Source organism: Filicampus tigris, chromosome 3 (genome assembly GCF_054856515.1).
Source record: "Filicampus tigris isolate MCC_2025a chromosome 3, RoL_Ftig_1.0, whole genome shotgun sequence".
Classification (NCBI taxonomy): Eukaryota; Metazoa; Chordata; class Actinopteri; order Syngnathiformes; family Syngnathidae; genus Filicampus; species Filicampus tigris.
The window spans coordinates 20,288,706-20,313,387 of record NC_141219.1 but is presented as its reverse complement, the minus strand read 5'-3'; the positions used below and the strand labels follow the sequence as shown (position 1 = coordinate 20,313,387).

General features: G+C 43.0%; 1 protein-coding gene and 1 long non-coding RNA gene across 6 annotated transcripts in view; one reads left to right on the top strand and one right to left on the bottom strand.

Annotated features, from left to right (window-relative positions):
• The window catches only part of LOC147150216 (uncharacterized), a 94,377-nt gene that overhangs the window by 27,023 nt on the left and 42,672 nt on the right, over window positions 1–24,682 (bottom strand). The gene's annotated exons all lie outside the window — the stretch shown is intronic.
• Window positions 707–23,438, top strand: sema6d (semaphorin 6D). 5 transcript variants are annotated; one of them, XM_086025759.1, is made up of 21 exons: window positions 707–895; window positions 1,374–1,692; window positions 7,324–7,495; window positions 8,582–8,693; window positions 9,694–9,754; window positions 9,979–10,041; window positions 10,151–10,252; window positions 11,299–11,389; window positions 11,634–11,753; window positions 12,028–12,116; window positions 13,778–13,995; window positions 14,103–14,234; window positions 14,798–14,953; window positions 15,726–15,899; window positions 16,247–16,387; window positions 16,627–16,704; window positions 16,786–16,844; window positions 17,365–17,421; window positions 17,860–18,042; window positions 18,862–19,103; window positions 19,912–23,438. In XM_086025759.1, exons 3-21 carry the CDS (start codon window positions 7,357–7,359, stop codon window positions 21,034–21,036), a joined length of 3,342 nt encoding a protein of 1,113 aa, XP_085881885.1. In that variant the 5' UTR covers window positions 707–895; window positions 1,374–1,692; window positions 7,324–7,356; the 3' UTR covers window positions 21,037–23,438. The 5 variants fall into 5 exon arrangements, with proteins under 5 accessions (XP_085881885.1, XP_085881884.1, XP_085881886.1 ...); XM_086025758.1 differs by lacking the exon at window positions 1,374–1,692; XM_086025760.1 differs by lacking the exons at window positions 1,374–1,692; window positions 17,365–17,421.

Below are 24,682 nucleotides of genomic sequence, written 5' to 3'. Positions count from 1 at the left end.
GCATTGTCATGTGCAGAGGTTCAAAATGTAACAAACAAGCTATTTTGACAACATAAGGAGTAGAAAGTATATCTATTTTCAAATGTTGGGGCTAAAAGCAAAACGTCATTAGGAAAGTGAAGTGCAGATAACTGAAAAATCTATTCAAGAACAAAGTTATTTAGTACGTCATTACTTTCCACAAGGACCAACATTTGGTAAATGATCAAATACAGTTAAATCACTATTTATATTATGTCCTTATTGTGATGGTTGCCATCTTTATTTTGCAAACTTTTCCGCTGCACTTCAAAGATGTACTTTCACCACTTTCATGGTGCTTTGCTAAATACAATAAGAGCTTACCCTTATCTCTTCAAATCCAAACATTGCTAAAAGATGTTTTAACTAAGCAGCAGTCGCTTGCTTGAGCCCCAAATAGGCTGAAATGAGTTTTAACCAGAAGCAGTTGCTGACTTGAAGTTTGGGGGGTTGGGGGTGGGTGCTTTAACACAGGGGGTGCAATATGGGGTCACACAAGAGGGAGGAGGGGTGTTTTTCCCCTCTCCCCCTCCCTCTCTCTCTCTCTCTCTCTCTCTCTCTCTCTCTCTCTCTCTGCCTCTGTAGCTCTTGGAAAGAGAGGAAGCCAGGAGCGAGGCAGAGAGGTCCAAAAGCAGCAAGGAGAGCTGGATGGTGTGTGGGGGGGAGGGGACTGGAGCAAGAGCGCTCCTTATTGGCGGGCCGTGGATCTCTCCCTGCGTGGATTGACCGAGCTCGGGTCAAATTACACCATTTGCCTGTCTTCTTAGTTTGTTTTTCTCTCAGCCAGGAGAAGTTGGAGCGACGCGCAATATATTCCTCCTTTTTTTCTGGGATTACTGCATGTGGATACACAACAATAAAGCATTCAGATGAGGTGAGTTGTTTTTGCAGAAATGCATGCGCCTATTACTTCACTTTATCGCTGAGTGAAAGTCGAATTAGTAAACCGGGGAGACTGCGGAGATGAAATAACGCCTCCATGTGCAAACAATTGTTTACTGTGCAGAATATATGTATATATATTCATTGTGGCAGGGTTGTAACCGCTGCTTTTTAACGACAGGCTTTGTACTGTAACCGCTCGGTTCCGTTTGGACGCGCTTCCTTTGAAAGGAATATTAACTTCTTGACTCTTTGTCTTTGGATGTCACTGATTTGTTTTCTTTCTTTTTTTTTTTTTTTTTAAAGCGCCGAGTCAATTCCGAGTATTTATCAGACTAAATCACACCCGAGTTGTGAAGTGGCTTTGCTATTATTGATATTCTCTACACCAGTAAATTGGAGCTTTAACCCGCATTTTTGGTTATAATTCCTTTATTATTCTTATTATTATTGTATAAATGTGTCCAAAGTTACTGGAGGTGCTGCTGCCTTGGTGTGTGAGGGAGGGGACGACAGTCTAGTTACTTCCACACAAGAGTGCGGTGGTCGTGGATCTGCTTTGAGCATCAGTCGTCACATCGAAAGGGGCCCCGGAACCAGGAGAAAGAGTCCCATAAAAATGTTTAGATGAAGCGAACGGAACCGAGAAACTGGATTGAAAACGATAAAGTGTGTCCGAAGGGAACCTAACATAAGAAGAATCATACACCCTGGGTCTTTTTCTTCTTAAATGGATTACCAGAGGAATATTCGGACATTCGGGCGGATTTCTCCGTTCGTGAGCTTAAGGTAGGTTACCCTACGATTTAAATTAAATGTGTTCTGTGACGTTTTTCTGTTAATATTAATTTCTCAAATTAATCGCAAATTTGGCCCCTTTATCCGTTACTTCTCGTTGATGGAGTACACGTACGTCATTGTGTCATAAAAGGGACTGGGAGAGCGTTTTAACAATTTCACAGTATTCAATTCATTCGGTTTGACTTGTTCATTGTTTTCATATTAAATAATTGAGGTGACCCAATTCAACACTAGCAGCTACTGGCAGGTAGTGTTACTTTTATCTCTTCGCTCATTTATTTCTCTTTACGGTGCCTTGTATTAATTGAACGTATTGCACTTCTCTATCGCTGCCGGATAATAGAAAAGCTCCATCACTGTTGTCTCTCCTCTTGTGTCCCCTCCTCTTTGTTGTCTTTTGTACCCAGTCCCACATGTGGACACTAAAGGCTTGTGAAAAGATTTACCACGGATGGAACTTTGAATGCCTTTACACCGCAGTGTGGACAATACAAGCGTTTGTGCCTGCACTGATGCATGGATTGTGTGCATAAAAGTAATAGAAAAAGAACCCCTCCCAAACTAGGAACATCACTACTCAATGCATGAAATGAATTAACACAAAAAAGAAATACATAGTGTTGGCCATATTTGTTTAATAGGCATGTGGTTGATTTTTAGTGGATTGAGGGATTGGTGTAGAGTGCAAAATTATCTGCGTAAATCTGTATCATCCGAGGTTTTGCAGGAATCAAGGCTAGGATATGAGCCATAAGAGCGATCAAACTGATTATTTTGCCTAAATTGATGTGAGCACCTGAAATGCTGAAAATATTCAAACATTCTAAGTGTTTGGTTTTGTTCCTGTTACAGTAATTCCTTGCTAGAAACATTTTACCGTAGATTCGACAATTATGAACTTGATGTTCGCCAAACCCTTGCTGGGATTGAACATCCGAACCAGCTCGGCTTGTTGCTGTGCTTCAACTCACTTCACTGGCCACCGGGTCAGAATTCAGCGACCAGAACCAACAGAGTTAACCTCCACTGCAGTCAGCTGTAACCCAAACAGCCACCATTAAACCATGGGGTTCTGTGTTAACAACCTCATAGACGATCCAAACTGCAGCTTGAAATCAGAATTGTCAGTGTTTAAAAGTGATAAAAGTTGCACCAGTCAACGTTTATATGGTTTGCTTTGTTCCTTCAAAGCCCCTTTTGGTAGCCCGCAAATGTGCTCTCCTGTCCATAGATAGGGCCAGTGACCGGGGGTGGTGCACCATTGTATTGGTGTGGCCGAAGCCCCCCTTTGTTTCCTGGTCACACCTGCAAGTTGGCCCTTTTGTGCATGCACACAACTGCTGTGTAGAAGCTTTTGCCTTTTTTCACTCTTGTTTTTGCCAAGGTTCACGAAGAAAAGGGCTAGGGTTAGTTTATGGAGACACGGTCCTTCAAACTTGTAGACCCAAACCCCTCAAAAGTGAATCAAGATTGTAGTAACGGCTTAGGGTCACTGGGACTGGAATGAATATATACATAATAATCACTCCTGGGGCAATAACGTGATCATCTGGCTAATTCTCGTCTGAGGCTACATCTGGACAGCTTCCTTATTTATGCTTTATGTAGCCATACAGGCTTGCCCTGTAATGACTGCAACTAGGTGCTGCTCTTGTCTTGCAGTACGAGCACTCCCAAGTTCTTGGCTAAAGATGTTTCCCTCAGTCAGTTGTTGATGTTTGAAGTAGACAATAAACCTCAACAAAGTGGTGCATATTCTTCTGCTGCCGCAAGTAAAGAGTGTTTGGGATTTAAGTGCTTGTGGCAAAGCACTTGGCCAATGGGAAACCACCTTCGGATGCAGCTACAGATGTACAGCACTACATTAACTTTAATTTCTACCTTTGTACTACCACTGCTTCAGATGGGTAACTGTAATTCATGATGAAAAGTTTTGGAAATTTTTCGAGATGCTGTAGACTGACGAGTTTGTTGTGAAGCTTGGCACAGCTCAGCAGGCAGACAGCAGGGGCGCGTGCCCTCTTTGTACTTGTGTTTTTGCACTAGTCTGTATTTTGAAGACCGAGGATGATTTGACTTTGAGGGGGTTTAAATAGTTCCAATTGGACTCGTAAGCATACTATTTCCCAAAGTGCTGCCCAATTATTTTCCTGCACCCATCACATTTAGAATTGAGGCTCGAAACATCACACACTGCTGTTGTTTGCCTTTTTTTTTTCTTTTTTTTTTTTTTTATGAGCACCAAATCGGACTTCCCTGCAAAACGGCATCCAACAGTGCGGTCGAAGAGAGGTGGCGGCTGACATATGCCAGCGAAAGTGCGGCTCACAGAGAAAATATGTGTTAATCTGTCATTTTAGGCTCATAACACTAAATCCTCCGCTTTAACTACCAGAATTGGGCTGGAGAGCCTTACACCAAATCCACCATACCCCACCTCCTCTCCCATCCCCCCATGTTAAACACCATAAGTTTGAGCCAACAATATCAGCGGGGAAGTGCGTGGTTGTGGGACATTTGAAAAGCCTGTAATAACAGAGGTAGAGCGAGGCAAGGCTGAATGGCTGTGAGTTGCGTGACAAGCCCAGCGTCTCTGGGCTTGTTTGAGGCCTAGATGTACATGCGCACCGCACACACTAACTGGAGGGCAGGAACCAGAGAGTGCAAAGGAATAGTCAATAGAAAACATTCTGGGCCCGCTGGAGATTTATAAGTAATTTTAGATCGCTGACCTCTGGGTGTCTTCTGTTTCTGTTTTACATTAAATGAAAGCCTTTGCCTCTATAGTACAGTAAGGCAATAAATGGTGCTGAATTTCCTGTTTAATTGCATTTTTAGCAATAAGCTTGGAGAAAATAGGTCTTCTGTTACCTGTGAGCACACCCGAGCTGGGCTCTGATGCAAAGCCTGCTACTTGCATAATAGTCCCATATAATTGATATACTTGGTATCTCACTTTAGTTACCTTTTGTACAGTACCTCAGCGTCCTCTTGTGCATTCGGTATCTATTCCTGTCTCGGGTATTGGCGTGAGAGCATTTGTTGGTGAGCACATCTGTGAGGTGGTAAAAGTACACTAGATGCTTTTAAGGAACACAGATGCCTCCGCTTTAAGAGAGGTCTATCATCACTTCTCATTTAGATTAAGTTGCTTCATCCCTATTGATCTGCGAGCCAGCATGGAGATCTGATGGTGTCCACAGTTAAAGGAAATGCTCCGGCATCACGTGGTAGTCAGATGTACACCACTAGCCTATTTGACCCCAGACAATTTCTCTCGTTTGTCAAAAACATCAAACTCCCCATTTAACTGTTAAGTGGACTAATGGAGATGAAGAACAGCCTGTTTTAGGTCTAGCATTACTCATAATGACTTTGCTGTGGAAGGCCCCAGCATCCCACTGAGCACAGAATTGCCACCATTACGCACGGCGAATGACTAAAACACACTTATAGAGCGGTCCATTTCAGCCTCACTTCAATCTCTCCCGGGTGACACACTATAAGTTACCAAACTGAAATTGGATTATCCGTGCTTGGAAAAACGTGGTCGCTTGATATCAACATGGAGTATTTATTGGAGGCAGTTGATTGAGTTGAGATGACTCAAACACTGGGCGTACACGGGGAAAAAAGCTGGCATGCAGATGTTTTCTTACAGTTGGTCTACGTTTACACTTTTTTGCTACTCGGGCACTGAATTTAAGTATACAGAGGGCAAATTTAGAGAGGTTTCCACATGACTGTAGTGAAACAGTGATATGGTCTGCCCTGCTTCCTGTGCGGATCAATCAAAGCACTAATGGCCTGGCTCTGACAGACTGGAGCAGGTGTGCTTTGGGGCTAATAGAAAAATGAATCATTACTGTTTGTGCGTGTGCACATGCGTCGGTCTTTGAGATACATTATGTGAAAGCATGATGATGTATGTGCTCCCAGTGTGCGGATCGCAGCATGCTCCCAGCTAATCTATGCCTTCGCCTGTGTGACGTCTCCCAGTAAATTGTTTATATCCGTTCAGGCTTTGCCCACATGAATAATTTGTTTGCCTTATAAATATTTGAAATGTACACTAATCATTTAGAGCCACAGCCTGCCTCAAAAGCCATCCTCAACACATTTCGTACACATGAATACTACCTACAAATTAACACAGAACAGTATATCCATCTGGTGTCGTGTAGCTACATTAGGATGTAGTGGGGTGAAAAAAGGGGGAAAAAGTGCACCCACCGTAATTACTCCCAATGTCAAAACAAGTGAGCGTGTCGTTGTCCTCATAACACAACGATGGAGTGAATCACTGCAGTGCAATAAAGCGCTTTGGCCCCAAGGAGAGACTGCAGCAGTAAGAGCTAACAGAGCGCTAATAGAAGTCAGCTAAGGTCGCATGAGATGGTGCACTGGTGATGGTGATGAAGTTGCAATGAGCTGATCAGCGATGAGCTTGGCCCCGGACAAACCAATCAGAGCACGGATGTACGGAGGCAGCAGGGCCCGCCGTGCTTCTAACAGAGTGGACTTCCGTTTCACCGAACACACACTGAGACACCACGCCGGACTTTTGGCTGACCTTCGGTTAGTTAGCAGATGCAGGGGGAGGTAGAATGGGAAATTTCCTGCTCTGCCACCCACCAATGTGTGTATTACCCACGGCCACGACCTACAATATTAGCTTTAGCAAATATACTCAATCAATCAGATGTATTTACAGACTCGAGGTGAAGGCATAGACAAACAACAAAATCAAGTAACAGGATACAAATATGCAGTGATAGTGAGCCCTGCCGTACGGCTGTGCAATTAATCGGAATTCAATTAAAATTACGATTATTACCCTCCACGATTACAAAATTGGCATAATCGTAAAAAAATCATTAATATTCATTCATATCCAATGCACTGTTTGCTTACACAGGGAATTCATACTTGAATTTATTGGCATCTTTTTATATTTTATAATAACTCATTTTGTCTTTTTATATGTTTAAACATTTAGTTTTTTGTACCAAAAAATAATTAATCATTTGAATAATTGTAATTTCAATTATTACCAAAAATAATCATGATGAATATTTTTTTCACCATCGAGCATCCCTACCTTGCAGTGGGTAGCGAAAGCGCGTGAGTAACTGCAGTGTCCACCCAAAAGGGTTCATCATTTCCCATAGATGCCACAAAGCACTATTTTAGACAAGGTTATGGCATAACTTAACGAAGCTTAAACTTAAGTCTTGGTCTTTACAGTCAGGAATAGCCTCCAGCTGATTTGTGAAACTCATAAAAAACACTGTTTTAGACAAGGTTATGGCATAACTTAACGAAGCTTAAACTTAAGTCTTGCTCTTTACAGTCAGGAATAGCCTCCGGCGTATTTGTGAAACTCATAAAAAACAGGTGTTATAGAAAATGGATGGATAATAATACAAAAATGTTTTGATTGCGTCAGAGGTAACAATTCAACAATGTGCTTGTTATTGTGATTGTAGTGCTAATTGCATACAGAGGATGGGTTCTGATATGTGGGTTAGAGCAAAATGTATAACGCTAGAAGAGGATGTAGTGCTGTTTGGTACCAACTTTGAGTAACAGAGGAATGTTTTTTGTGCATGTCTGCAGGTAACATCTCCGCTAGTGTGAAACAGGAAGTGTATGTCAGCAGCCATGGGCCACAGAGCCGCACTTCTGCTCAGTGAGCTGCTGCTGCTGCTGCTGCTAACAGCCTCACGCACTCTCCTCGCAGTCAGCTTCCCCGAGGACATTGCACCCCTGGATGTCGTTGACGCACACTGTGAGTTCACACACACAAACACACAATCTCAGCAGAGATGGGTCGCGATTACAATGACTGCAGCGTCACTAAAAAACACAACAGCAGATATACCCCCTTGTGCATTGTACATTCTATTGCTGCATGCTGTCTTTATTTTATTCATGATAAGAATATACTAAATACCAATAGCATAAAGTGTTTTTTGTTTTGATTAACAAGCTGTAATATCTAGCGACATTTTGCTCAAACACAACTATTGACTAAGCATTTTAACGCTCTGAATAATAACCTTCCTCAAATTGAATTTAATTCACAGTAATTGCAGCATGTAAGTAAAGTGGTACTCAGTGGAGCACAGCGCTCCATCAAGGTTGAGCAATCGTATTGTCATTAAGGTTCTTGCATATATACACTACAAAATTAGACAAAGGATAACAATCTTCCTTGGCCCATGACCCGACACTCTGTGCATTTTTCAAGATTTCATATTTGAAAACATTATAACGCCACTGGCTGCCATACTGAATAACAGTGTTCCTATTTTCTGAGACTTATTTAATGACCAATCACGGCCGCCCTGTTTTCTGAAGCTGAGCCGTGATTGGTCGTGAGCCCCGAGCCATTGTGATGTCATTTTCAGTTGACAGAAGTGCCGACACTCTGTGCATTTTTCAAGATTTCATATTTGAAAACATTATAACGCCACTGGCTGCCATACTGAATAACAGTGTTCCTATTTTCTGAGACTTATTTAATGACCAATCACGGCCGCCCTGTTTTCTGAAGCTGAGCCGTGATTGGTCGTGAGCCCCGAGCCATTGTGATGTCATTTTCAGTTGACAGAAGTGACAAAATGGCCGCCCCTGACATGGCTAAAAAAGGGATGGATTTTGCTGCTTAACTCATATTCCACAAACGCAATATTAATCAGAATGGCGTGTTTAGACTAGCAATTAGCCTGCATGGTAAAAATATAGTATCAGTGGGCCTATATACCAGCACAACAGCCAAATCACCGAGTCACATTGAATTAGATTTGTGTATGCACAACATGCCAACATTTTTCATATAAGAAGCAATGTGTGTGCACGTCTGTGTTTGCAGTTTCACGGAGGTATCCTGTGTTCAGAGGCAGGCCCTCTGGTAACGAGTCGCAGCATCGCCTCGACTTTCAGCTTATGACCAAGATACAAGACACGCTCTTCATCGCTGGCAGGTATACGGAACAGGCGCAGATTCTCCTTCACACATCTCCCCACACCAATTCACTAACTCGCATCTTGGCAGGTAAACAGTGGCACTAGGGGGAGGGAGGGAAAGCTCTTAGTGTTATTGGATCCGTGGCTTGTAGGCCGCCATCTGATGTATATGGTCGCTATTGATCCAGCAAAAGCATCTATCAACCCAGGCTGATGCTCTGTCAGAGATTTCTTGGCATCTCTACATGTCGTGTTAGTATTTATGAGCATTGGGATTAATCTTACCACCAGCCACTAGTATTGTAGCAAGAAATCACCTTGACAGCTATAGTACAGCTGCCCCCCAACCCTACGCTCCCCCACACTACAGTAATGACAACCATATGGATTACTGGGATCAGGTAAATCACACTGCCAGTTGTGGGTGTTCACATATGTTGACTTAAAGCGAAGGCTATTATTGTTCCCAGTTGGGTGTTGTGCATTTGTCATAACTGGCACATCATCAAAACAAGGAGTGATGTCATGCAAAGTACAGAAGACATTCAGGTTTTAAAGCCCTTTGAACTCTTAATTCTCAGGTTGCTATTATCTTATTTTGCTCATCGCCACCAACTGAGGAGGACTGACTCTAACTGAAGATCTCATGTTGTCACAAAACCAAAAGTTGCGTTTTGGGAGGCAAGCGAGTTTTATCCGAATCAACAACAGATGTGATTTTCCGAGGATGAGCGCAACTCTCAGCAAAAAAACAATCAGGAAAACAATGCAGATGATCTGATTACTATGCATCAGTATCCCTGCAATTGTACACTATGAAAAAGCAGGTTCAACTCTGGCACTGTTAATATTAGAGCACATTTTGTGCAAATTATTAGTTCATTCGTATCAAGTATTTGAGCCTTGAACACTAACCCTGGTTAAGTCTAAAATGTGCATTTAATCTTCGGTCATCTTTTAAACATAGCCGTTGTTCTGCTACATCACTGAAATTGCGTGTTATGTTGCTGTCCACAGAGATCAGGTGTACCTTGTAAGTTTAAGGGAATCCTACAGGAATGAGATCATCCCTTACCGGGTAAGATTCTTGCCACAAGCTACTCATTTAAACCACAAACACACACACACGCACACACGCACATACGCAGCCATTTATCACAAACTAGGCTGGTTGTAAAATGAGAGTTGAAAGGAGAGACGTGTGTGTCTGTGTGTGCGCGTGCATGTGTACATTCCTGTTTGTGCACATGCATTTAGCATGCAGGGAAATGTGTGTTAATGCTTCACATTTTGGTTCCATAGAAGCTGACATGGCGATCAGGCCAGGCAGACAGAGAGATGTGTGCCGTCAAGGGAAAACACAGAGTAAGTACAACTATAATACAGCCGCACAACAGTTCTTTTAGTGCTACGTAATTACTACAAGTTAAAAAAAAAACAAAAAAACCTCAACACAGTCTTCGTGTGTTTATAGGATGAGTGCCATAACTTCATCAAAGTGCTGGTTCCCAGAAATGACGATCTGGTCTTCATCTGTGGCACCAATGGCTTTAACCCTATGTGCAGATACTACAGGGTCAGTATACATAATAATATTTCAGCGATGCCTTGTGATACGAGTGACCTGCAGCTTTTTCGCGATACAAGCTGTCTATCAGCATTTTTTTTTTTTTTTTTTTTGCTTTGACTTGCGAGTGCAAACTTCGTACACGAGCAAGTGAGCAGCACTGTATGGCAATAGTGAACTCAATTCACAATGAGCAGCAGTTTGACAGGTAGAATTAGTGAGCAGTCCTTCAAAAACTGAGGCTGTAAGCTCTTTATTGTCTCTCTCATTTAAAGTTTAGTGTCAAAGTAAACATTAAACAAAGAAAATTACACTTTGCGTATTTAAAATAACATTGCTAAGCCTTTCAATTCACTGGCTGAGAGATAATGCTAACACATCTACAGTCATGGAAAAAATATTACACCACCTTATTTTACATACTTTCCTCTTCATATTAAAGCAGAAAAGATGGAATTCCTAAAAACACTGTTGTTGGTGGTGAAATACTGTTACTGTTGATGTTAGCACTTATTTTGGTTATTATCAAGCAAAAAGTGAGAGAAATTTTTGCTGTCATCATTTTTTTAACACAAATGCTAGACAGATAAAACAATACCCACAGTTATATATTCTTTATCCTCTGTGAATGCCGACTAATATTACTGTTGAGGAGTTGTGCCGTCTACTCTGGCTCCATGTATACCATTCTGTCTGTATTATCCAGCTACCATGAAGTTCACACCATAATGAGCAGCATCATATGGCCATTGAATTGAAACAAAGTGTGACAAACACGGTTTAATTCTCCGCATTCTGTTTAAAGATGTCAATACTGTGAAAGTACAACATTATAGAGCTAGCTATTTTTCCTTATTTTTTTTCTTGATTTTCCTTGAAAAATTTGGCTTGCTACACAATGTTGAAAATGACCCGGAGGCAGCTGGTAACTCGAAAAATCAAGGCAGCACTGTAACGCGGTTATTCAGTGCATTTGACTGCACTGTTTGGACACTTTCTTGTCCATATTTGCTCTGCCGGCTTTGTTGAGCGTGCGCGCTTGCTCCTTCCTACAGCTGGACAACCTCGAGTTGGATGGGGAGGAGATCAATGGGCTGGCACGGTGCCCATTTGACTCCAAGCAAACCAACGTTGCCCTTTTTGCAGGTGAGGGTCAAACGCTCAGCCGCCTACACGCAGGAACACAAGCGTCTTTCTGCACAAGAGCTAATGTGTTCCTACTTACACTCTCATTATTACCTCTGTGTTTTTGCTGCGCTACAAATATGCCTGCAGCTAAAGCAAGTTGGGCCAATTAAAGCTTTTAAATGAGAAAAAAAAATTGCATATGAAGAGTGTTGTTGTAGGCCAGCTTTTGTTGACTGTGTGTCTTGCTTGTCTTGTTTTGTAGAGGGGAAACTGTATTCCGCCACGGTGGCTGACTTTCAGGCCAGCGATTCTGTCATTTATCGCAGTATGGGTGATGGATCCGCATTGAGGACCATCAAATACGACTCCAAGTGGCTTAAAGGTAAGCGAGCGCCCTTTCACTACATCTTAAGTTGCCTCCTTTCTGGCGATAGCGCGGCACGGCATGGTGTGTGTCAGAGCCGTTGGAGTTTGTGACGGAGAGCTCTCCTGTCTTGCCAAACTCCTTAGGGGATGTGGCCTGCTCCCTCTCAGGCAATCTAGGTCACCCCCAGTCATATACAGCCTTGTACAAATCCCTGAAATATTCAACATGCACACTGGTGGTGACGATGCAAAAATACTCTCTCAACTCTCTGCTTCTGTTTCTCGCTTAGAACCTCATTTCCTGCACGCAGCCGAGTATGGGAATTATGTGTACTTTTTCTACCGAGAGATTGCAGTGGAGCACAGCAATCTGGGCAAGGTAAGAACAGTCTAAAGGTGGTGTTTTAGTGCACTGCATTTCCCTAACAGATGCTGCATCCCAAAAAAGACTGAAAGCTCCTCAATTGCATGCATTTCTGACACAAATGGCCCAAGTGGCAGTGCCCGTTCATGTGAATACAATACAGCGCATTAGAATACAGCTGAATTTTCAACAGTCTCGGTTTGCCGGGAATGTTTGCCCGATGTAAAACCATTACACAGCGAGAGGATTTGTCTCCCAGAGAATGCACAGTCAGTCTGCCTCTCTCTCCAAGCTAATGCAGGGACATTAAGGTGTCCTATGTTCGATGCCAGTGTCAGATTGGATCAAGGCCCATCCTGAGCCGGTCTGGCTGAGCAAGCCTGCAGGTCAACATTCTCCATTCATTTTCACTTGATCAAATATTCAATCCTATTAGTACTAGGGAGACACCTCAACGTTGATGGGTGTTATCGCAGTCCCCAGATAATTTGCTAATATGTTGTCACCACGAACAATGGCGAGAATGAGAGAGCGGAGCGATTTTTGAACTTTGCCACGAGTTCGGCAAGACGCGAGGGATCATTGGTGTTGCACATCCTGTCAAAGGCAGGCCTTCAAAATAAAAGCACACCAGTATGATAACAGTTTAACCACACTTTTTTTGACGCTGTGGCGGCTTATATGCAGAGTCGCCCCTGAGCAATTAACGGCCCCTCCAATGGCATTTTTTTTTTTTTGACCAGGCGGAGTGAGGTTAGAGACGTAGTTTTGGACGACGTAAAGTGCTTGTCAGAGCGTTCACGATTGACAATCGGCTCTGCGTTTAGAGAGGACAGGCCGTGCTTTATTTAGCAGTCAGGCTCCGGCTATTTTGTGCTTATTTATTGAGTATGACAGCTAAATAACCCACCACATGACCAAAGAAAGTGCGGTGAAACTGTTAGTACACTGTATGTTTTTATTTTGAAGGTTTTACTTTTGACAAGATGTTGTCAAAATGTTGTTACGGGGAAGGTTATGGTCTTGAGATCTTAATAAAAGCTTGCAATGTGGAATTTGCCTTGCCGTTTGTCTAACCCTTTATACACATCTTACAAAATACTTCAAATAAATGTACATCGATTCCAGGAAATGAATTACAGAGTTCAGCGGGGGTTTTTTTTTTCAAAAACTAGGCAGATGTATGAAAACTGGGCATATGAAAACTGAGGTTTCACTGTAAAGAGTGCATAATCAATGCAACCTCATGTGCTGTGAGCTACCATGGTCAACATTGTTGCCCCATTGTAATTTTTTTTAAAACAATTTGAGCTGTGTTTAATATTAAAATTTGTTGCATTGACAAAGATGACTCAGTAATATAGCTTGATGGGGAAAAAAAGAGCAAGAATGACACGCAACAGCGCAACGTTCACATAATCAAACACACATTACTCGGTTCCATTAGGCCAGCCATTTGGTGCGCTTTTTAATCTGTGGCCTCGGCCAATTTGAGCAGTTTCCAAGTAAATTCGTAAGGCCTAAATAAAAGCCTGTATTCTAGCTGTCCATGTTGCGCTGCAACAGAATGGAGAGCTGCATTATTTAGTGCACTGAAAGTGTTTTTAGCGACGTTCACTCAGCTGAATTCCACTTCCTCCTGCCTCTATCCTTGCTTAAACTCTCGCTCCTTTTAGGTGGTCTACTCTCGCGTTGCCCGGATCTGCAAAAACGACATTGGCGGGTCACAGCGGGTTCTCGAGAAACATTGGACATCTTTTGTTAAGGCGAGACTGAACTGCTCCGTGCCGGGGGACTCCTTCTTCTACTTTGACGTGCTTCAATCCATCACTGACATCATCAACATCAACGGCGTCCCGTCTGTCGTGGGTGTGTTCACCACACAGATGAACAGGTGGGCTATGACTGTTTATGGCTGACGGATGGCCTAATTTCAGGGATGGCAGGCGGCTATACCAAGGTGAAGCATGGCCATTTAATCACTGTGCTTCTTCTCCGCAGTATTCCAGGGTCAGCGGTGTGTGCGTTTTCCATGGCTGACATCGAGAAAGTCTTCCATGGTCGTTTTAAAGAGCAGAAGACCGCTGACTCCATATGGACGCCGTTTCCGGAGGAGAAGCTCCCCAAACCTCGGTAGGGATCTTTCGAACCCTCTGAAAATATCAACACAACATTCTAAATGGGATGGAATATACAATGAGCGCGACCTTTCTGTAGCGCATGACTCAGCAGCTGCTAACCAGTTGCTCTTTATCTCAACCCTTTCTTCTACTGGTCCAGTGAAATCAAATATGTTATACAAGTAAAAGATCAGGTTATTACAGTACAACCCAGCACACGCATTCACCATCTGTTGATGATTAAATAATTAACGTGGCATATTGAACCTGTTTATCGCACGTACAGTAGGCTATTTCCAGGCATGCCCTGTGTCCATGATTAAAAAAAAAAAAAAATTCACAAAGCACCTCATTTCTCTGGTGAATCATTGATGGAGGATAACCGTGCATATTATACATATTTAATGTTTCCTGCTGAGGCCTTTTTTGTGATCTAATAAGCACCTGCTCCTCAACCCTGTCATTTCACTTTCCGTCCACTTCACTGCACACGATGATTAGCCCCCTGGTGTACAATGATCACATGGGCTGCTTTTTGACCTTTTGCCCTCTGTGCATGTGAACCCCCCATTTTAGACCCGGGTGCTGTGCAGGTTACGGTCCAGCTGCATCCTTGAAGAGCTCCATCGAGTTCCCGGATGAAACCCTACAGTTCATCAAGTCCCACCCTCTAATGGACACAGCTGTGCCTTCCATTGGGGACGAGCCCTGGTATACCAAGACACGTGTCCGGTAAATATCCTCAATAACATAATTGCGCAGTAATATAGACACGTCAGTCTTATTTGGGTCGTGTCGTTAACAGTAACTGATAACTACGATGTCTACACAGGCCAAATATGGTATCTCTTTCGATTTCATTTAAAAGACAGTTACATGATATATTTATGACAACTTTTATGGTACAGTACTTTGTACAAACACTACACTGTGGTCACCTCCAGCCGTGCATTTGTACTTCCTGATTTGTTTGGGGTTTTTTTTGTAAACCGAATGACAAACCTTACATATAAATATAAATACATGAAACTTAGCGAATGGAATAAATAATGTATGCACCGGTAACACATTTTTTAAGACCGAGAATGAGTACAAGTACTTAAATTTAAGCACTCGCCGTAATGAAGGACTAATTTTCAATAATGACATTCTGTCTTTCACTTGTGAATGTGTTTTAAATGATGCACAAACCTATCTTCTTTTCACTCAAACATAACAACACATTTTACTCATCACCACAACACAAACAGAATAAATAAAATGACCAAGAAAATGGAACAAAATAATCATTACAGCTGCGATCGTATCGTATTCCTAACAAAAGCACTGTAAATCTGTTTTATAACACTGCACGTAAAGAAACAATCGGCTCCTACCCGGAAGGTACTGTATACGTCAGGCTGATGATGGTGCTATTGGTGCGTGCTGTATCCCAAATTATTTTACGAGTACCGATACCAGTATGAATGCATCCCAAAAAATACATGGATGGAATGTGTTCTAGGTACAGGCTGACAGCGTTGGCTGTGGACAACGAAGCGGGCCCGCACAAGAACTACACAGTGGTTTTCATCGGTTCTGAGTCAGGAGTTGTCCTCAAGGTTTTGGCAAAGACCTCGTCCATGTCCCTGAATGACAGTCTGCTTCTGGAGGAGATCGATGTCTTCAACAAGGCCAAGTAAGGCATCATGCACTTTTCACCCACTCTGTCTGCTTTTCTTTTGTTCTCTCTTTCTCTTCTCCATCTGCCTCATGGCTGAGGAGTCAGCAACTATTAACTGGAGCTTCCTCGTGCTGATGGCAGTGTCTGTCAGATTTCTGCGCATGCGATGCTTGGTTTTTTTTGTGTGTTTTTTTTCCCCAATCGTTTATTTCTGGATTTTGCACATCATCATTTGCAAATGTCAAATGTTAAAGGCCTGTTAAGTTGTGAGAGAAAAGCTTATCCACCAAGCGATTAAATCTTTACTGAAAGAGTAGACACTTATCTGATGCACCTTTGATTCCCACTTTTCCCTTTTCCAGGTGCTTGTCCAACCACGACGATGATAAGCGAGTCCTGTCGCTGCACGTAGACAAAGACGCACACAGCCTGTACGTCGCCTTTTCAAGCTGCGTCATCCGAATTCCCCTCAGTCGCTGTGAAAGGCATTCTTCCTGCCACAAGTAAGCGATGCCCTAATGCACACTTAAATGTGCTTTTTTTCAGATGCACATTCTGCAGTTTTGCACCTTTAAAGTTTGGTTTTGTTCACTAAATGTCATAACTGGAAGGATAACAACTTTGCCCTCTATACGAGGGTTAATGTTCAGCAAACCACAAATGATTACCGTGCTGTTCCCAGAATGATTAAACATTTCCGTGATTTGTGTGTGCGTGTGCGCGCGTGTGTGTTTTGGGCTAGGTCGTGTGTTGCATTACGTGATCCTTATTGTGGATGGAGACCTCAAGGAGCCTGTGAGAGGATACAGCCTGGTCTTTTGTGAGTTCAAACTCCAGATTTATCACACGGTGTCTTAATTAAAGTCGAGATGACAGAAATTCTCATTTGTCTCGTTTTCAGGACGGGCTATGAGCAGGATATTGAATTAGGAATCACCGGCCACTTGGGAGACTGTCAGGGTAAGAGTCATCTTCATAGCACTTCATCTATCCTCTGACACATGTACAGCATACGTACACTGACACACACACAACTGAGCAAACAATACAAACTCATCTGCACATTCACACCAGTATCCACTCCAGTAACTTGTCCCTACATACTTGCAAGTCTATGTCTGGTATTAACACACACGTCTACATACAGCGAGTACATGGCTACTTGTAACTAATGCCGCAAACATGGACCTGTACATTCAAGGGTCATGCTCAGATGGTGCAAATGGTAGAGGTCTTAGTTATGATAATACGTGGTGCGCCATTACATCTTTTCTTTTGAAATATCTGCCTTGCCAATTGTACCAACTGACCATGACCCGAGCTGAACCTCAGTATTGATCAGAACCAGAGGACCTTCTTTCGAAGGATTATGAACTCAGTGAGTGCTTCATATGTTTTATTCAATCGCACTCAAAGGGATGATATTTTAAACTTCTGAATTCCCTGATAATAATGTATTGTTGCTTTTGAATTCTTTTAGCATTTTTGGGCACTACATCAGCGCCAGATTACAAAACATTTGGCGACCCAACCTCTGGTTAGTTTGATCTTTTACTCAAATGGTTTATTTTCCCTTGAGTTCAGCATCTCTAGCCCTGTCTTGGCACCACTCATTCATTGTCATGTTTTACCAACAAAACACCTCCCGTGAATGCAAAAGTCACCTGCTTCATTGTAACCGTCACAAACAAAATCCATTTTCCAGGTCACATGACTGCCTCACTTCTCACTCATCACTTCCTCTCCTGATCACTTCCCCTGGCATGCTCACCCACCGAAGCATCCGCATTGTTCTGTACCAACTCTGAATCCTCTCTTTTGTCCCTATCAAACGTTTGGAACAAAAATGTTGAAACCTTATCATGATTTAACTTTTTTAACTAACTGTTCAAATTCCCACTGCCCATGCCTACTAACTGGGATGATAACAGTATGCTTTACAAACCATTTGTTAACAATTTGTTTGTCACCACAGACATGGAGTTTTCATCAGCACCAGTCACTGTCCCGCCCAGTGGGCCCATACCTCCCCCAGTTCTCATTCCCACTCAGAGCCCCAGCTCTGGGCCCGGTCCAGAGCTCTTCGGCTCGGGCTTTGTGCTGCAAGATGACCCAGCCACCTCTCATTCTTTAGACTCTCTCCCAGGGGGGCAAGAGGGTAAGGCCCGCAGGGAGCCAGCCAGCATGCCGCATTGATCTGATAGCTGCCGACCACTGACAATGCACGCCGAGGCTCACATGTCTACTCACATCCACGCCGTGGCAGCTATCTAGAATAGATTAAAGTGCAACATTTACGTTTGCTTCTCTTTTACTCTATATTTCACTCTCTCGCTGAGCTTTTCTTATCGTTTCGCATTCTTTTTTTCAATCTTCCATTGATTTTAAATGCAGAATAGACTCTAGCTAACATTAGCTCCAGTAATAGTTTACCCAGGCTGGTAGATGATTGGCTGGGCCTGCATTGCCACAACCCGATGGTGGCCGCACAGTGAGTGGGCGAGCTAACTCTTTCAATGTCTGTGGTTACTAACAAATCTCCAGTAGAGCATCGACTATTTCAGCCAGTGGAAAACAAACATCGCTCCTATTGCTCCTCCGACCAACTTCCCGCTGATTGAGTTCTTGGTCACATTTCGGCGTTCAGATGATCTAACCTTTTGGTGCGCATGGATCCAGGAAACCAATCCTCCTTACTTGAATTAACACGTTTCCAATATGGATGGTGGAATGTATATGGATGCCTAACGACCTCTCCCAATAATCACAACGTCTTCTTCATATGATCTGTTTGCAAATGACTGGGCACATTGTTTGAGGGGAGATCTGAGAGAAGAAAATCATGCACGCTTGTGTTGAAGCACAAACATGCACGTCTGCTGGTGAATTGGGGGGTGAGGTGGGGGAGGAGAACGCTTCACTGACCACTCGACTCATCTCAGCAGGAGGGTAACCCGTCCTTATTGTTTGTTTGTAGGTGTGTGGGATATCCAAGCAAGTGAAACCAGCCAGATGGTCCACATGAACATCCTGATCACCTGCGTGTTTGGTGCTTTTCTCATGGGCGCCCTACTAGCCGGCCTGATTGTCTTCTGCAATCGGGAATCGTTCATGCGAAAGCAACGGCGTGTACACAAGGATGCGGAATCTGCTCCATCCTGCTCGGACTCCGCCGGAAGCTTCGTCAAGCTCAACGGCCTCTTCGACAGCCCAGTAAAGGTACAACCCTATAGATAAAGCAGTGCCTTGAGATACGAGTGACGCTTTTGGGTGAGGAATTAGCATTTTAACACAGATAAAAGCTCAAAAAAGTGGATTTTGCATGATATGGCCACTTTAATGCTAACACAAAATATATCTGTCAGTCTTTCTGTTCTGTCTCCTCTCTTGGTCATTGTTTTTTTTATGTCTCTTGAACGGGTTGCAATTGTTAAGTGAAATTCGTTGCTCTGTACTCGTGACGTGCAGCGACACTAAATTTGATTCCAAATAGCATCTGTAGCATTGCGGTGCTACCGACCTCTTAAGCAACTGACTGAACATAAACGGTGCAGTTAGACAGTTAATACAAAAATACTGAATCATATATTCTTTATCCGTCGCCAGCAATAACCAATATTATTGCCGTACCGATGTGCTGAGAGGAGCTGAGATGTCAGAATGAACAGTATATATCGGTCTGTCTGTCTTATACTGCCCCCAGGAGGCCAAGGCGGGCACACCAGAAAGAGCATCACAATGGCCATTGAATTGATGCTATGCGACAAAATATGATCGAATTCTATTTAATTCTGTCATTATGTTTTTAAGAGTGCTGTTTTTCCTCTGTAAAATACACAATACAACCATTTTTGCTGATGAATGGCATTTCCATTCACCTCAGTGTGAAAAGATGGAGTTACGAGCCTGGTCATGGAACGAATTAAACTTGTATCTCGAAGAAGCACCAATTTGTAAAAGAAGGAGTTAAAACACTGGTCAGTGTTTTGATCAAATATTCTTACTGTTTTATTGTTCATGTGCACAGGAGTACCAGACCAATGTGGACTCTCCTAAGCTGTACACCAACCTGCTGAGTAAAGACCTGAAAACGCCCAACGGCGACACCAAGACCATGATCCTGCGGGACGGTTGTCCACCCCCTGAGTTGGCTGCTCTGCCAACGCCCGAGTCCACTCCTGTTCTTCAGCAGAAAGGCTTGCAGCCCATCAAAAACCAGTGGGAGAGGGATCACAGGAAGAACAGCGGCACCCGCAAAGAATCCAACTCGACATCCAAAAGCCCTCAGTTTCTCCTTCCTTCACCTGGTCCTCCCAAATCCAACTCCCACCACCCTCACCCGGCCCTGGGACATTCTCACATCCCCAGTGCGGTCGTTCTGCCCAATGCCACACATGACCACCCATATCTTGACAGCGGAGATGATACTCTGCCACATCCTTCCGACAAGAAGCTGAAGAATCCGGAAACGAAAGGAAGCAGAAAAGACCAGAAGCGGTCGGTGGACGCGAGGAATACACTCAATGACCTTTTAAAACATCTTAATGACTCCGTGGCCAACCCAAAGGCCATCCTACACGAGGGATCGGGGCCCCGCTCTCGACAACATCTCACACTGGAACCCATGGAGGAACTGACGGAACTACCGCCGAGGGTGCCAAGTCGCGAGGCCTCCTTGTACTCTCCTTCCTCCTCCCTGCCAAGGCACAGCCCCACCAAGAGGGTGGACGTCCCCTTGTCCACCACTCCCACCACACCAACGGGCAGCCTAAGCATGGGGGGAACCTTGGAGAGGCCAAGAGGGGGCTACCAGCTCCAACGGAGTGCTTCTCACAGGCACTCCTTGTCCACCTCAACCAATGGGGTGACTATGGGGGTATCTGTGTCTCGCCAGCACAGTATGAACAGAGGGGGATATATGCCCCCGACACCCCCCTCCAGACTCGATTCCCATGTTGGAATGATGGGGGCCGGAATGCACTCGCCCAACCCTCCCTCTTTATCACGGCAAAGCAGCTACAGTGGGCATGGCTCACTCCCTCGTACAGGACTTAAAAGGACCCCATCACTAAAGCCAGATGTGCCCCCGAAACCTAATGGCTTTTCACCACAGACTCCACAGATGCGAGTGGTCAATAAGTACAGCTATTAGAAGAGCACCAACAATGGCGTGAGCTCTTTGCCTTGACAGTTATAGCTTTGAGCCCGGATGGCTCAGCTATGGATTGGGTTGACCCCAGTGTGTGTCTGTGTATCAACCTGAGGTGTGTTCCCCTTTAAGTGATATGCACATTGACTCACACTTCAGTCAAAAGGGAAAAATCACATGTGCGGCCAAAGATATTCCTCCCATGTTTTTCATGATCTTGAGTTCCATCCTGCTTGTCACACGGTGGACATCTGTGTTTTGGTGTCACCCGTTTTCACATTTAGGTACAGGGATTAGGGCACCAGTTTGACCGCAGTGTCTGTGTGTGAGGTACCAGGTTGGAAACAGTGGAATACTTGAAGAATGGGTCTCATTTTTCACTGCCTTTGAGCACTGTCTTCCCACTAATGTGAACAGAACCGAGAGGTAGGCTATGCTTCTGTTTGGAATCTTGTGCCAGACGAGCGAAGAGTCAACCTAATATTCGTATTCGTTAGGTTCAAATGTAACGACAGCAAAGGCCGCAAGCATACGCAAGAGTGTAAATGACAACGTGTGTTTTGACCATGTGTGTTTGCATCTTTGTTGGCTGATGGGAAGGAAGTGCCGTGCACCGGCAGAACATGTGTTTAAGCCTTCGTACGTCAAGAGCGGTGCCATGCAGACGATGCACCTTAAAATCCATCTAAGACCTAAGTCACTGTCTCGCTAAAATGTGTTGCTTCGGTCTTGTATGACCTGATTTTAAACTAAGCCTAAACCATTTTTGTGTCATTTTTTAAGTGTTTCAAGGTGATAAGGTTGGGCTACTTTTAAAATGGTCACACTGGGTTATATACTGGGACAGGGACTCTTAACTCACTGGGATATCCTCCTCACTACATTTGCTGCTATTGGTTATAGACATAGCTGCGTGTGTGATCGATGAATATAGTAGTGTACCAGAGTGGGCTGACCCTAATATGGGTATGCACATCTTTTCTTTTGTTGCAAAGAGTAGCCAATAGGTACCATTTCAAAAACCAAACGCACTGTTAAGACTGATAAATTACCTGATTTCTTTTCTTTATGCAGCAGGAATGCATATTTCTCATTCAGAGGAATGGATAACACCGATGACCTCTGTTGTGTGTGAATTGGACAATTACTCCAATACTGAAACTATTCATTTCTTTCTCCGACAACATTACGTTGGTTTACATTATTAGACTGACCTTGAAATAATATCTGACTTTTTAAGAGCTCATTTTACCTTCTGTGTCGGTTCCAATGCCCGTGTTACCAGTACAGATTCCCTGTGAGTGGCCAGTGTACAATCAACACAACATTTACCAATGTGTCCCAATAAGTCATGCTGGGAATGACAAGTTTGTGTATATACAGTACTTAAATACTATAAATAAGGAGTAAGGATATTTTTAGGCAAACGAACATGAATCTGTGCATTGTGTGCCTTATTCTCAGAATTATCAACCACAGTACAGTATAATATTGGCAATGTCAACGGTATGTAATTGTCATTTACCATATAAATCATTTTATAGGCCAAAAAGTGTTGAAAATGACTTACCTAATCATAAGTGACAGACATTCCACTTGTGACTGGGTCATACGCAAACGTTTTAAAAGGATGGGCATTGCTGGTGTTGACTATGTATTAATCCGCCACTCCGAGGTGCCATGCAGTGAATGTATTTTTGACAGTGGGATGTAGGCTGTTTAGACCTTGCACTGTGGACCAGTCGGCTCAATTCAGCACACCCCTGCCCACGACCGACGTATTAACACGGTGTTCACGCGAAAGCCGTTTAAATTGGTTGTGGCGATGCAGAATATCAAATTCAATTCAGTTTTTACTGGCCAACAGGGATAACTTGAGGAATGATTTCACTTCACAGTCTACATGGGTGACACCTAACTTAAGTATCAGCTGCCTGTTTAGCCCAAAGCCACATTTTGTTTACAAATAATGATTGTATGTAAAGATTTCCTTCCTGCCTGTCATCTAAGCAGTATTTGGGCTCTTTTTTTTGTTTGCGACACCTGCAACCTGACATACACGGACATACGTTCAACACACACTGCTTAACTGCCTTGTACATTGCAATATGAATTCCTTCTTCAGTTGCAATCTAAATTGAAGCCTTTAAAATTCAATTCAAGCTCTTTTTATGTGCAGAAAAAAAATGTTTTGGTCATGTCATTTAGATTTAAATGCTGTGCAACATGGTGTTGCAGAGCCAGGTGTATATATTGGATCTCCAGAGTATTTGAGCGTGTAGATAATGTTTTAAAAATGTACTGTGAAAGTGTAAATAGTAATGGTCTTTGTTTCATATTTTTCGTTGACTTTTTTTTTTTTTAACACGGCATGTATAGTTGAAATAAAACATTACTGCACAGAAATAAAATGTGAGGAGTGGTTTGTTAATTTTTGATTTGATTGGTTAACACCACCGCATCAAAGTTATGAGGTTGGGGTTTCGGGAGTATGAAAAACCTTGCTTGACTGTATACTGGTTGGAACAGCAGGGCTTGATGAAAGTCTTGAATGCATATTACCCCATCAGAGCCATCAAGAGTCCTTAGAATGATTACGGCTCGCTTCAGACTATTTTTAGAGCAGGGTTGTTTTGAAGTTCGGGGCAAGAGCAGGCTCAACCACACCAGAAAGCATGTGGGAAAGTTTCCAAAATAGAATGTTCCTGCAGACACCAAACATCTGGACTAACTACCGCTCAGGGCAAAAGATCTAAGCCACTAATGAGCTGTGGAGGAATGCACACACACCAGCACATGCATACATTTAATTGCATGAAGCATAAACATCCAGAAAACGATATGACGTGAAAGTACAGCTGTGGGCAGATAAGCTGTCGACAACAAAGGAGAAAGGGGAGATAATGGAATGAAAATCTCAAGTGTTTCAGTGTGGGAAATTCGGTTGTAAGAGATAACCATCACATGCTCCACTTCTGAAGGTGAGATCGACTATGTACAGTATTAAACTCAATTTGTAAAGCACTTTAAAAAATATGACAATGGCATAACAAGTACTGTACTGTACAAAATAAATGTAAAGCATAACACGAGACAATAAATACAATATTATTTTCTAATTAAAATATATTTCTTTACCAACAAACTCCTGCAACACCTCATCTGTTTCTGAGACCAAACTGTATTGTCACAAAAAAACAACAACAAAACATCCACAGCTCCTATATATTTGAAGTAAATACCGTATATACTTCACCAAATTCTGCTGATGGATAAGTATTAAATGTCAAAAGTGTAACGACGCAACATAAACTATGTCTGTCTGGTGGACATTAGCTGACAAACTGGAGAGGCAGTCGGCAGTGTTTATTTTCTCTTGGTTCTGTTCCGTTTTAATCAGCAACATTGCTGCAGTGTTAAAAGGCACTGTTAGGAAAGAATGTGCTCAGGTACATACATGTACATTTACAGTTCATAATTGTTCTGTAAATGCAGTAAATATAAACGTTTTCAACATATATTGGTGCTTCTTATATAAAGGTGCGGCTTATATATGGTTTTCCCCAAAAATTTCTAAAAAATAGAGTGGGTGCAGCTTATATCCCGGAAAATACGGTATATGTGTTGATATACGGCGATCATACATTTA